The sequence below is a fragment of the Dama dama genome, chromosome 32 (genome assembly GCF_033118175.1).
Source record: "Dama dama isolate Ldn47 chromosome 32, ASM3311817v1, whole genome shotgun sequence".
Taxonomy (NCBI): domain Eukaryota; kingdom Metazoa; phylum Chordata; class Mammalia; order Artiodactyla; family Cervidae; genus Dama; species Dama dama.
In genome coordinates this window covers 40,441,905-40,457,263 of record NC_083712.1, presented here as the reverse complement: position 1 = coordinate 40,457,263, position 15,359 = coordinate 40,441,905, and the positions used below count along the sequence as shown (strand labels likewise).

General features: G+C 36.8%; 1 protein-coding gene across 1 annotated transcript in view; it reads left to right on the top strand.

The window, feature by feature from the left end:
• Positions 1 to 13,095, top strand: part of LOC133050544 (A disintegrin and metallopeptidase domain 3-like) — a 134,041-nt gene extending 120,946 nt beyond the window's left edge. Inside the window, exons 20-23 of the mRNA XM_061134787.1 lie at positions 2,218 to 2,262; positions 6,065 to 6,275; positions 12,136 to 12,447; positions 13,027 to 13,095. Of these exons, the coding sequence (XP_060990770.1) occupies positions 2,218 to 2,262; positions 6,065 to 6,275; positions 12,136 to 12,447; positions 13,027 to 13,095 (637 nt within the window). The remainder of the gene's footprint in view (positions 1 to 2,217; positions 2,263 to 6,064; positions 6,276 to 12,135; positions 12,448 to 13,026) is intronic.
• The last annotated feature ends 2,264 nt before the right edge of the window (positions 13,096 to 15,359 follow it).

Genomic DNA, 15,359 nt, shown 5'->3' with positions numbered 1-15,359 from the left:
AGCGTTTCTCATGATGTACTCTGCAGTTAAATTAAATAAGCAGGGTGACAATATACAGCCTTGACATACTCCTTTTCCTATTTGGAACCAGTCTTTTGTTCCATATTCAGTTCTAGCTGTTGCTTCCTAACCTGCATATAGGTTTCTCAAGAGGCAGGTCAGATGGTCTGGCATTCCCTTCTATTTCAGAATTTTCCACAGTGTATCATTTAGATAAGAGACATCAAGAGACAGAAATAAATAGCTGTGCAAATATATCTAATTTAAACAAGTGTCCTGTTGGGATTTATAACCCCAAGTTAGATGTTGAAACCTGATTTTTACCATCTGTAGCCAAAGAATTGTAGCCATGACAAGGAAACTTTACACTATAATATTACTCTTCAACAAGAACTGAGTGTATAGGATCCAAAGGAAAAATGGAGGCTGTGTGAATACTACAAAGTGTAAACAGACATAACTGAAAGGGAGGCCTCAGTAAGGAGCTCATTAGCAGAAGTGAGATAACTATTCACATAGTTGTTTGATAGAAATAATATAATTGAAGTCATGATAACTTAAGAATTCATGTGTAAATTGTCTTTAACTTTGGAGAAGCATTATCATAGATATTTTAATATTTCATCCTGTCTTCCATGTTGATAATGTAGAGAAGAGTAATAGATGGACTTAATTTTGAAATTTTTAAAATGCTTAACATTTTTTTTAACTTTTTATTTTATGTTGGAGTATAGCAGATTAACAATGTTGTAATAGTTTCATCTAGGCAGCAAAGGGACTTGGCCATACATATACATGTGTCTATTCTCCCCCAAACTCCCCTCCCATCCAGGCTGCCACATAACATTGAGCAGAGCTCAATGTGCTATACAGTAGGACCTACTTTGTTATCCATTTTAAATACAGCAGTGTGTACATATCCATCCCAAATTCCCTATCTGGGCTTTCCCCTAATCCTTCCCTCCTGGAAGCTATAAGTTCGCTCTCTAAGTCTGTAAGACTGTATCTGTTTGTAAATAAGTTCATTTAGACACTGAACTTAAAGGATGTCATACAATATTTTTCCTTCTCTGTCTGACTTACTTCACATAAGATGACAATCTCTAGGTCCATCCAAAATACTGCAAATTGCTTAATTTCTTTCTTTTTGATGGTTGAGTAAAATATCCCATTGTATATATGTTCCACATTTTCTTTATCCATTTTTCTGTTGATGTATATTTAGGTTGTATCCGTATCTTTGCTGTTGTAAATAGTGCTACAAGGGAAAATATCTGCAAATCAATCAGTGTGAAGTACCACACTAACAAAGTGAATAATAAAAGCCATATGATCATCTCAGTATATGCCACAAAAACTTTCGACAAACTCAACACCATTTATGAAAAAAACTCTTCAGAAAGTGGGGATAGAGGGAACATATCTCAAAATAATAAATGCCATATATGAAAAACACAGCTAACATCATATGCAACTGTTAAAAGCTGAAAGCCTTTCCTCTAAGATCAGGAAGAAGACAAGGATGTCCACTGTCACCACTTTTATTCAACACTTTTGGAAGTTCTAGCTATGGCAATCAAAGAAGAAAAAGAAATAAAGGGAATCTTAATTGGAAAGCAAGAAGTTAAACTGTCACTGTTTGCAGATGACCTGATGCTCTACATAGAAGATCTTAAAGATGCTATGACAAAACTACTAGAGCTCATCAATGAATTTGTTAAAGTTGCAAGTTACAAAATTAATACACAGAAATCTCTTGCATTTATATACACTAACAATGAAAGATCAGAAAAAAAAATTCAAGAAAAAATTTAATTGACTATCACATCACAAAAATAAAATACCTAAGAATAAACCTATCTAAGGAGAAAAATGACCTATACTCCTTAAACTATAAGATGCTGATGAAAGAAATTGAAGAAAACAGAAACAGATGTAAAGACATACCATGTTTATGAATTGGAAAAGTCAATAATGATTTAGATAATTCTTTAAATTAGTCACAAAAATAAGTTTAACATATTTAAAAGTTAGGTTACCATTGGTAAATATACACCAGTAGGATATATGATCCCTGAATGGGATATAGGAAGAAAAGTGGATATTGGCACATATAAACTGAGTAGTTAGTAAAAGTCTAGCTGTTTTTGTTTTCTTGAGTCTATTTAAGATTACAGTGCTTCCTAACCTTAAAACAATTCTATTTCTTTCATACAGATCTCCATCAGAAATCAGCAGTAGTAACAGCAATCAGTCTTACAGGTAAAGGTGAAGTAAAATAATCAAATTATTAATAAAATGATATAATTCATTAAATATATAAAAAATATTTTAACTACTTCAGTATAGGAAATATATTATTTCCATTTATTGTTTCCAATTATTTCATCATTTTGATATCCAGTCGTTACTATCATATACTAAAAGAAAGACTAAAACAAAGCATTTGGTGTTGATATTACTTTATACTTCTATAGAAACATTTCATGTTACCTCACATTATCCAGATTCATTAGCCACAAGTTTTGTAAAAAGAAATGACTTTAAAGAGATTTTAAGTACATTCTTAAAATGTTTATGAGCAATCATGTATTTGTTTGGTGTATTTAAGACACCAATCTGTGTTAACAAATTGTCTAAATGAGAGTTTTATATACATTGTCTCCCAACACTTGTATTTCTTCCTCATTAACTCCCTGGGTATTGGTCTCCTTAATTTAAAAATAAGAAAACAGATATAAAAAATGTAAGTAATTCCCCACGTGTATAGAATGGTAGTAAGTTTTTGAGCTTAAGATAATCAGACTCCAGGGTTGAGACTCTTAAAAGTGAAAGTGTTAGTCACTCAGTTGTGTCCGACTCTTTGTGACCCAATGGACTGTAGCCTGACAGGCTCCTCTGTCCTTGGATATCTCAAGGCAAGAATATTGGAAGGGGTAGCCATTTCCTTCTCCAGGGTATTCCCTACCCAGGGATCAAGCCCAGGTCTCCTGCATTACAGGTGGATTCTTTACCATCTGAGCCACCAGCAAAGTCCTGAAACTCTTAAGAACTCCACAACTTTGCCACATATTTTCTGATATAAGACTGGGGATGGGAATGGTATTTACACTTATTGAGGACCTAGTAGATGCCAGGCAAATGCTAAAATGTGCTCACTCTCCAAGGCAGAAGAATAATTCTTTATAAGATGAGATAAAGAAGGCTTTGGTATATTGTGTTCATATTCCTAAATCAAATGCATAAAGAAATCATAATATATGATATTTCGCATATTAGACATCACTGGGAGTAAATGAAAAAAATCAGAAACTCTTCTAAGAATGAGATCACAAGTTCATCTCCTTACTTACCTGCCATATGTGACCATGATGGAGAATAAAGTCAGTGGATCTCTATTTCCTTTTCTGCCACCAAAGAAAATATTTATAACTCGTAGCCTCAATGTAAAGTACTCTTATTTCTGCCTAGAGTAGCCTCTACCTCTTCTCTCAGCAAGTTATTAAAAGCCCACATCTTAGGTGACGATTTTGGCCCTTGGCTGTCTTCTTCTCATGTCCTACAATCGTCGTTTTGTCATGATGCTGAGTGCCTTCACCTGCACTCCTCACCTCCACACAACTTCACTCATTTTCTCCTAGAGCGATACACTGAGTTCTCCATCTCCTGGATTGTTTTTCCAACTCTTAAGTCATAGTTTCAATCTCATGCTTTCATTTGCATTTTTTTCCCTGTTTCTCACAGTCTTCTACTGCCAGCTGTACTTTATGGTTATATTAAGGACTTGCCTCCAGAATTTGACACATTCATTCCATAAACATATTTTATAAGTTGATTGTAAAGTGTGCTGAAAGGTAATTCATTATATGGAAAAGATGAGAGAAGGAGGAACTGAGGAGCAATTTTAAATATGGCCGACTGAGTAGGCCCTGTTGAGCAAGTGATGTGTCAGTGATGAATTGAAGGGAGGTACAAATAATTATGCAGTTTAGATGTTTGAAAGGAGTCACCTGGGTCAACTCACAGAAGGTTTTTATTTGGATGCTGGGCAACAAGAGAAGAATACAGGCATACACTGGGGGCCAGAGAGACACCTCCAGCACAAAGTTCCTTATTTTAAATAGTAAACAGTCCATCATAAATCCAACTGGCCTTATCTCAGCCAAAAGAGAAGCCAGGTATTCAGACTTTCCCACAGCCAAAGAGAGAGCTTCCCATGGGTAGATTCACAGCTCCACTGCAGCTGCAAACCACCTCTCTCTCACCCAGGCATCGAGCTGGCAGGGCTATCCATGCATGCACCCGGGTAGGAGCTTTTCAAGCACATGAATGATCCAATGGAAAAAACAAACAAACAAACAAAAAAAAAAAAACCTCAGAACTGATCCAGGAGAGAAAGGATGTTACCTCATACCAGGGATGGTAAAGATGATCTTAGGAATACATTTTGAATGTGAACCAATAGAGTGAGTTGACAGTTTGGATATAGAGTATAAGAAACAGTGCTTAATGACCCAGAGGGATGGGATGGGGAAGGAGGTGGGAGGGGAGTTCAGGATGGGGAACAGATGTAAATCCACGGCTCATTCATGTCAATGTATGGCAAAAACCACTACAATATTGTAAAGTAATTAGCCTCCAACTAATAAAAATAAATGAAAAAAAAAAGAAAGAAAAGAAACAGTGCTTATGTGATGTTCATTGCTTTTAGAGCAGGAATACAGCAAGGCTACATAGTTAACCCAGAGCTCTCTGTTCCTAAATGTATGCTCTTAAAATACTAAAAAAAATTTACTTTACAGCTTACAGATGATGAAAGAGAAGATCTGCGTAGGTAATCATGAGCCAAGACAGGTGTCTGATATGCCATGAAAGAAAGGTTACATTTTCTGATTTATCTGAATAGGAATGTAGTTGAAGTATTTTTGAAGTGGTAAAGGAGGATTTAGCATGATATGGTCTGCTTTTTACAAGTTTCACTGGGATAAATTAGGAGAAAATGCAGTCAGATTTAGTCAAAATGAAGACTAGTGAAACAAAATGAACAGTAAAATTGTGAAGAAGGCAGGACTGGATAAGATGAAAGAATAGCAAAGTGTTGAGAGACCTAACAGGAGTAGACTTGGTTGAAGTGCTGACTGGCTGGATGTACTTGGTTTAGAATAAAAGAGATCTACAAAAACTTAAACAGTCTGACACAATGGATAATGATATCTTTTACTATTGACGTAATGTATAGCAAGTGAGAACCAGTTTGGTGTTGGAGTGATGAAGTAGAAGGGAATAAAAAAGAGTTCATTTTGAAGATATGTATGTGGGACACCTGTCGGAGAGGCACAGAGGACAACTGGAAGTTCTCTTCCTCTGTATATAAAAACAGAGAAAATAATCATTATTAATAATAATGATTATTATTCCCTCTTCACAGGTTGTATTGCTCATGATTTTCTTTGACCCATGTATAACTTGTGTAAATGAGACATATTAACACTAGTTTATACCATTGCCTTTTAATGTGGCTATCACAGATGATTTAGGGGAAAAAAAAGAAAAGAAAAGAAAAAAAAAAAAAACCTTGGGTTTGCAAATTGCATGGAGCACAGAAATAAATTGTGACAGTATAAATCGTCTTTGTAGACTATTTAATTGATATGCATGTAGCTGTGAAGTGAAATTAGAAAGCTTTTATTAACAACTTATAAAATGTAGCATTTCTATTTTTCTATATTTCTTTTACGGCAGTGACTAAACAAACAAACAAAAAACCACAGCTTGGAGAAAAGATATTAACAAGAAACCGGCATGATTCAAGAACGGAAAAAAAAAAAAAAAAAATTCTCTTCTTCCTTTTGTGATGGCCTAAAGCTTTCAATTTCACAAAGCAAAGTAAATCCTGTGAGTGAAAGTATGCAGGCTCGTGTCTATTGATTCTGTTCTCGAACCCAAGTTCCTGTGTCCGACTCAGAGTAGAAACTTGAGTTTGGAGCAGAGAAAAGCTTATTGTAAGGGCCAAGGAGGACCAACAGCTAATGTTCAAAAACCCCAAACTCACTGATACTTTTAGGGGAAGAGTTTTTATAGGTAAAATTTGGGGCAAGGGCTGTGAGGTGTTGAACTTCCCTCTGACTGGTTGGTGGTCAGATAACAGGGTTGTGTTCCAGCCATCTCAGTCATCAGCCTTTCCAATCAGTGTGGGTCCACTTGATTGTGCTCAGCCTGAAGTGACCTCCTCTGTCTGGGTTGAGGCGGCCCTAGTTCCTGCTGAAGAACTAAAGGTATGTACAAACTACTAGGCACATCACCCGGGGAGAAACCGTGCCAGGCCCCTTGCTGCACTGTTGTTTCTTCCTGCCTTCCCTCACTTCCCTGGTTAGCAACTGTTTGAATATGCCCTTTGGAACTCCTGGAAGGTCGAGGAAGCTGAAAGTCTTTTTCCTTCAAATAAGAAATGGGAATCTAGGTTGCTTCCATGTCCTGGCTATTATAAACAGTGCTGCGATGAACATTGGGGTGCACGTGTCTCTTTCAGATCTGGTTTCCTCAGTGTGTATGCCCAGAAGTGGGATTGCTGGGTCATATGGCAGTTCTGTTTCCAGTTTTTTAAGAAATCTCCACACTGTTTTCCATAGCGGCTGTACTAGTTTGCATTCCCACCAACAGTGTAAGAGGGTTCCTTTTTCTCCACACCCTCTCCAGCATTTATTGCTTGTAGACTTTTGGATAGCAGCCATCCTGACTGGCGTGTAATGGTACCTCATTGTGGTTTTGATTTGCATTTCTCTAATAATGAGTGATATTGAGCATCTTTTCATGTGTTTGTTAGCCATCTGTATGTCTTCTTTGGAGAAATGTCTGTTTAGTTCTTTGGCCCATTTTTTGATTGGGTCATTTATTTTTCTGGAATTGAGCTGCAGGAGTTGCTTGTATATTTTTGAGATTAATCCTTGGTCTGTTTCTTCATTTGCTATTATTTTCTCCCAATCTGAGGGCTGTCTTTTCACCTTACTTATAGGGTTAGGGTTAGAAAAAGAGACACAGAAATACAGAACAGACTTTTGAACTCTGTGGGAGAAGGCGAGGGTGGGATGTTTCGAGAGGAATCGGGTGGAGAGGGAGGTGGGAGCGGGGATTGGGATGGGGAAGACGTGTAAATCCATGGCTGATTCATATCAATGTATGACAAAACCCACTGAAATGTTGTGAAGTAATTAGCCTCCAACTAATAAAAAAATTAAAAAAAAAAAAAAAAGAAATGGGAGACATGGAAAGACTTTTGTGCCCAGGGGGGCCCCACAGGGTCCTGCTCAGCTTCAGTCCTTCTACCTCCATAATCCTCTAGTAGGAAACAAGAAAGTTGGTCTCTTTCGAACCTGGAAGGTTGTTCCATCCCAAACAAACATTTCATCATGCACTCCTGCCACGGACAGCCCTCAGATTCCCAAAGCCCTGGGAGTCACTCCCAGACCCTTGGGTCTGCTCTCCCCAGTAGCTCGTGATTCTCACACGTTTCCAAGTTCTGGGATGTTGAGAGGAAGCTCTACAACTTCTACACATCTTAAAAGGATGATACGGGAGAAGGGTCTTTGAACAACTCTGGCCAAAAAAACCGACATCTTAGAAGTTGACCATTTCCATTAGAAACAGAATTTTTCCTAATAAATATGAAGAGAATATCCAAATATTTGTAAGACAGGAGATGTATAAGTAAAAATCAAAGCAATAAAGCAACAATAAAAATCTGTCTCACAAAGAAAATCTTAAATCCAAATCACTCTACTTCTAAAAGGCAGCCTATATGTGTAAGAAGGTTGTTTTAAGTGCTCACCTCTTTCCTGCCTAGAGAAGTTTCTTCAGCGTTTGTTGCAAAGCTATCTGGTGGTGCTGAATTATCTTATTTAGATTTTGCTTGTCTATTCAGCTTTTGATTCCTCCATCAAATCTGAATGAGAGCTTTGCTGGGAAGAATATTCTTGGTCGAAGGTTCTCCAGTAACCCACTCCAAAGTTCTTGCCTAGAGAATCCCTCACAGAGGAGCCTGGTGGGCTACAGTCCATGGGGTCATAAAGAATGAACATGATGGAAGCACCTTGGCATGGCACAGCACAGGTTCTTCCCTCTCATCACTTTAAGTATATCACGCACTCCATCAGGCCTGCAGAGTTTCTGCTGGGAAATCAGCTGATGACCTTATGGGAATTCCCTTGATTATTACCATTTTTTACCTCGTTGCTTTTAATACTTTTTCTTTGTCATTAGTTTCATCTGTTTGACTTCTGTGTGTCTTGGCGTGTTCCTCCTCAGCTTTGTTCTGCCTGGGACTCTGCACATCCTCCACTCGGGTGCCTATTTCCTTTCTCATGTGAGGGAAGTTTTCAGCTGTCATCTCTTCAAATATCAGGGATGCATGTAATATGAATATTGGTGCCTTTAATGCTGTCCCAGAGATCTCTTAAGAAATCTTCATTTATTTTCATTCTTTTTATTTTGTTCTGTAGCAGTAATTTCCACCACTCTCTCTTCCGGGTTACTTCTCTGTTTTTCTGCCTCATTTATTCTCCTATTTATTCCTCTAGTTTGTTTGTTTGTTTTTAATTATTTCAGTTATTGTATTGTTCATATCTGTTTGTTCTTTAGTTCCTCTACATCTTTGTTAAATATTTTTTTGCATCTTCTCAATCCTTGCTTTCAATCTTTTTCTGAGATCTTGATCATCTTCACTATCATTATTCTGAATTCTTTTTCTGGGAGTTGGCTAGCTCCACTTCACTTTGCTGTTCTTCCGAAGTTTCATCTTGTTCCTTCATCTGGGACCCATTCCTCTGCCAATCTTGACTAACTTTCTGTGATCACAGTTTCCATTCTGCAGGCCCTGGATTGTAGTTGTTGCTTTGGCTATCTGCCCTCTCATGGATGAGGCTAAGATGCTAGAACAGGGTTCTTGATGAGAGGATCAGATTCCTGCTCGGGGGTGGGTGTAGCTTGGTCTTGTCCCTCTCACAGGTAGGACTGTGCTCAGGGAGAGTTTAAGCCACTTGTCTGCTGATAGGTGGGGCTGTGTTCCCATGCTGTTGGTTGTTTGCCCCAAAGCAACCCAGCACTGGAGACCACAGGCTGCTTGCTGGGCTCACGGCAGCCTCTTGGAGGGCTCACACCAGTAGAGTCTTCCCCAAACTGCTGCTGCCTGTGTCTTTGTCCCCGCAGTGGGCCACAGCTGCCCCCACCTCTGCAGGAGACCCTCCAACACCAGCAGCTAGGTCTGGCTCAGTGTTTGATGGGGTCACTGCTTTTTCCCCTGGGTCCTGGTGCAAATGAAACTTTGTGTGCACCCTCCAGTAGTGGAGTTTCTGTTTCCTTCAGTCCTGTGGAAGTTCTGGGATCAAACCGCACTGGCCTTCAAAGCCAGATTCTCTGGGGACTTTTCTTCTCATTGCCAGACCCCCCAAGCTGGGAATCCTGATATGGGACTCAGGAATTTCACTCCTGTGGTATAACTTCTGTGGTGCTATTATTTTCCAGTTTATGGGTCACCCACCTAACTGGTATAGGATTTAATTTTATCATGATTGTGCTATTCCTACCATCTTGTTGTGGTGTCTTTTATTATTTGGATATAGGGAATCTTTTTTTGGTAGGTTCCAAAGTTTTGGGAGGAGTTTCCAGGTGACACAATCTGCCTGCCAATGCAAGAGCTACAGTGTCAGGAAGCATTTTACAGGAGGCTTCCTGTGTGCTGTTTTGGATCTGTCAGGAATCCTTTGTTCCTTATTAATTTCTGAATATTCAGGAATTAAGAGGAGAGGCATGCCCTTCCCCACGGCTGAGGAATCCAGGCATTTCCTTTGTTAGTTTCTCATTATGGTAGAAATACCCTCTTCTCTCTTTAATAAGGATTACCTTGTGTTTTGTAAGTCTTCAATTTTAATCTTTATCTTTGCTGAGAATAACTACCTTGTAAGACAGTATATATGCCCACACCATGTTGATTAAAACATTTTTGCTCCATCAGAGCTTTGGTCCCCATGTCTTTCTTTCTTTCTCTTCCTCTCTTTTCTCTTTATCTCTCTATTGCTGGCTGATTCCCTGAAACGCAAAAACTGGCTGCATAACCCAGGGAATATTAGCCTCTTTCCTTCTTTCACTTTCTCATTGTTGACTCCAGACCACCAGATTCTGGTCCATTAAAGGACCAACACGACAAGAAATGGGGATTTGATCCCTAGTTTGGGAAGATCCCCTGGGGGAGGAAATGTCAACCCACTCCAATATTCTTGCTGGGAAAATCCCATGGATAGAGGAGCCTGCCAGGCTACATTCCATAAGGTCACAGAGTCTAACATGACTGAGTAACTCAGCACACAGAATTTTTTGACATGATTGTTCAATAGTTTGTTGTGATCTGGGTGTTTTTTTTAAGAAGGGGGTGAGATTGCATCCTTCTATTCTACCATCTTGAGCTGATTATCCAAATCATTCCACTTCTAAGTTTAAAGAAATATTAAAAGAAAAAAAAATCATAACATTATACTAACTCAAAGAATAAAGGGATAATATAGCCCAATTTATTTTATAACTCTAGCACATCTCTGATACCAAAAACAGTAGCTTCATTAAAGTGAAAATGACAGGCAAATATTTATGACTTTTAATGCAAAAATTCTAAACAAAATGATCCAGATCAATCTAGAAAAATATAAAAAGGATAATGCATCCTGACAAAATAGGATGTATTCTAGGAATACAAGTCTGTTCAACACTGGAAAATCAGTAAGTTTAATTCATAACATCAATAGAAAATGGAAAAAAACTATATGATCAATTTATACAAAATGAAGCTTTAGATAAAATCCAACTTCCCTGATAAGATATTTATTATGAAAATCCCAGCAAATTGGGAAAAAAGTAAATTTCTGATCTCGAATGGGTATCTACAAAAGTCCAATGATACAAAGTCCAGTGAAGAAGATATCTGTGACTATTATATCCAATGAAGGCATCATATCTAGAATCTATTAATAAGATCTACATATAATAAAAGAGACACATGGCCACTTAATTGGAAATTGGACCAAGTTTTCAAACAGGCATTTACCAAAACTATATAAATAGCAAATAAACATACAAACGTGTGCTAAAACTCACTTACAACCATGAAAATAAAAATTAAAACAAAAATGTAAAACATCTACAGGTCCACCAAAATGACTAAAATGAAATAAGCATTAAAACAAAAACAAATGTAAGTACTGATATGAAATGTAATTCTTGTAGTTTTCTGTTGGGAATACAGATTAGTACCGTAATCTTAGAAAACTTTTTGAATGTACCTACTAACATATACACTGTGATCCAGCAACTTTACTCTAGAAATAAACCCACTGTAAATCACTAAATGGCATATACCTAAGTAAAAAGTGGTATTTATAATGATAAAGGTCAATTTATCAAGAAGACAAAATATCCCTAAATGCGCACTTTATAGTTTGCTTGCTATATCTGTGAGTTTGTTTCTTTATACTCATTTGTTTGTTTGATTTTTTAGACTCCAAATACAAGTGATAACATACAGTATTTGTCTCTTTCTGTCTGACTTATTTCAGCAAGCATATCATTTGCAACAACAGATATGGACCTGGAAGGTATTATGCCAAATATGTTTTTTAATAGCTGCAACTATAGTGAGTAAAATTATAATCAATAGTAAAACAGAAAAAAACAGACATATTCATTCAATGCACGCTATACAGCAACAAGAGAAAAAAATAGCTGTTACTATTCACAATAGTTATGGATCTCCTAATACTGTTAAAATAACTTAAACATAAAAAGAATACATGATGATTAGCTCCATTTATATAAGTTGAAAAACAGACAAAACTATTGTCTTAGAAGTAGTGATGGTAAGGGGCTGCTGACATTTGTCACAGTCTGGCAGCTTTAGTATTTCTATACTTTTTGATCTGGATCTAAGTATTAATTATACTGGTCTATTCACTTGAATATTGAGCTGTACATAAATATATTATTTATTATGTATCTAATATGTTTATTGATAAATATATAAATATATATATTTGTACACAATATATTATATGTAAAAGTTCGGGTAAGGTACAGATGAACCTTCCTGTTCATTAGCTGCTGCTTCAACCTTCTGTTTCAAAAGTGATTCTGCACTTTCTTAGCCAGAAGGCAGAGTCGCACCGGGTTGCAGCCTCCTCCAGCATAGGCTCAGGGGCCCAGGCCGCCCACGTTGAACAACACACAGCATCCGGAGTCTGGACCCGCGGCTCTCCCCGCTGCCTGCCTCCGGCCATGTGCGTGGCCGGGGCCGGGGCCTGGGCGCGCAGTCGAGCCAACGGCCGTCACTCGGCCGGCGTCCAGGACATCAAGCCATGTTGTGCCTTCTGTCTCTGCTCCTGGGGCTCACCGGGCTTCAGACAGACGACAGTAAGTGCAAATTCCCTCTTCTGACCTGTTGGGGATGTCAGGGCTCCTTTCCGTTTCCCTCTGAGAGGCCGGCTGTCTCTGTGAAAATGCTTTCTTGACGGGAGCTCCAACTATTAATTCCGAAAACACTCCCGCATTGCCTCCTTCCCCAGTCAAAATCCACTTTGGTCGCGAGGGTCTTGACCACTCTTCTTGAGACCGTAGTAAATACGTGCGATGCCGATGCCGGGGCTGGAGTACACACCTTAAGGTGATTGTTTCACAGACTGCCCTGAGTTTTTGATCTCTGGATTCTATATTTGGAAAGTCCAAAGGATCTGACTTTCTTTGTTCTAATAATACTTGAACCCCTTGCCTCAGGGTTACCGGAACCTGCCCACAGGGCAATATTCCTAAAGAAGCATGCTTATTTCTCTTGAAAAGAGTTGTAATTCTAGAAAGAAGTGGATATTGAGGGTACTTGAAAAGAGAGCAGAAATGAGGGGCAGCATGTAGAATATTATGGGTTTAGATGAGGAAATAATGAAGGAAGCTGTGAGGTGATGGATGTTGCCCAGTAAAACATTTTGCACCTTGCAGATTCTGAAAGACTACGTGCGCAGTTCACAGTTCCGGAGAAAATACGGTCAACATCAAGTGGAGGAGTAGAAACACATGTAATTAAAGCACTAACATTTTCCACGAACTAAAAAAGCATGTGAATATTTTGTTCCTAATAAGTAAACCTGGTGCTTTTCATCCTGCACACTTTCTGAATTTTATATTTATCCCTAATTTTTCTTAAGTGAAAAAGCCCTTTTGAAAATGAACCAAGATTCACAGTGTTTCATAGAAATATGGTGAAGTGATGCTTATGTTAAAGTCCCAAGGCCCATCTTCTAAATGTTTCCCTCTTGAGTGTCTGAATAATCTCTGACTTGATCCATTTGGAGTCTCTCAACCCTCACTCACCATGCAAGATTTGGAGGATTTTTAGTTGTTGTTTAGTAAACCTATGGCATCCTTATATGGAATGATAAGCATTTGATTTAATGAAATGTTACATGAATAATTTTTATATCTTAATTGCAAACATGTTAATCATTAAGAATTTTTTTCATGCCATCTTAGTTTGTCTTGGTTCAGGTATTAGTTTTCTCTTTTTTATTCTTTGACTCAATTAGAAAGATTCTTATCTTTTTTAAATTAATTTCCAGAATAATTTCCAAAGAAGTGAAGTATGGTTTTTGAAACACTACACCTGAATTTTCTTTTTAATTGAGTAGCAAATGTTTAGATAATTTGAATGCAAATACTTACTTAGCAACTACTTACTGCTCACCCTAACACAGATATTACAAGCCTAAAATTGTCAATATATAATTTATAAGGGAATATGTATTTAATGAAAACTTTAAACTACTTAAATAGAAAACAAGAAGTGAGACATTTAACAGCATTTTAAGAGTGTTTTATGTTTTATGGAAAAAATCTATGGAGTTACTTGGTCATATTAGAAAATATACACGGAACCTACTTAAGAGGGAAATGTCTTCAGCCAGGTTTCACCAGATTCAATGACAGTAATTCCCATAAGAGAAGTAGAAGAAAAGTCTTTCCTCAACTGTCAAATTCATGAGGGAAAATTTTTGACTATTTTGTTAATATCTCTAATTCCAATGCCTAGAATGGTAATGGATACATAATAAGGGATTAATAGTATTTTTTGAACTGATGAAGTTGTCATACCTACCGATTTCACAAATGCTACAAACACAATATGCAATGTGTTATATTTATAATTATTATAATCAAGAAATTATCATAAGAGAATATTCAACTTAAAAAGACTAGAAGATTTTAAAAATAACTGAGTGGAATTTCTATATTGAAAGATATGCATGTAAAATCAAGAATTAACAGTATACTAGAGACAACTGAAGAAATAAACAGATACAACATGTAAATGGCCAAACAAAAATGGGAGAATTAGAAGCTTATAGGTACAGAATAGTTAGAATTCCTGGAAAACAGAGAGAGAAAGTCTGGAGAAGAGGTTACATTAAACATAGATGAACTAAGATCAGGTATCACAACACAGAATAAATGCAGCTTATTAGAAATTAGAGTACATTAACACTTTCAGATTACAAGAGAAGAAAATATTTTAAATAATGTGCTTCAGCAGGTAGAAATTGAAACTGAGACAAAGAACAACATAAAAGCAGGAACTGGTGAAAAGTATGGATATGTATAACTCAAAATAAATTGAAGATGCAATTGTAATTGTAACAAATAAAAGAATACAAAGCACACATATATCTTGATACAATGGAGAATTAAATTTTAAATAAAACTTTGTACTTTGATTAAGTTTATCAGAAATCACATACCTTTCAAATTGGATTTTAAAATATATACCTACAAGAGAAACACCTAAATCACAAGGGAACAGAAAGGTCCAGCACAAAAATGAGAAAAATTGTACAAAGCAAATAGTAAAGTTAACATTTACTATACAACCATTATTTATCAGGCAAAATTTATCTTAATATTAACAAAATCAATGAATAGTGCATCCAAACTTGGAACAAATTTTATAAAATCTATAAATATCAAGCATGTGCAGTTAATTCTTTGCTATACTATGTAAATTTTCTATTGAGTAATTATATTCTTTTAAGTGCAAATTTTGCAATGACTTCATTATTAAGCAAACACACTTATGGATTAAAATAATCAATGTTTTAGGTTCTATCTTATTGGTTAAGCATTAAAAATGAAAAAACTGCATGAATTATGTTCTTCCATCTCTTTAAAATGAAGCAAATATTTTAATATTTGATTCCATTGGGATAAGTCAATATGAAATTATAATTTTTCCTCTTTTTATTTTATTAGTGTGCTTTAGGATGTGATTATTGATAACATAA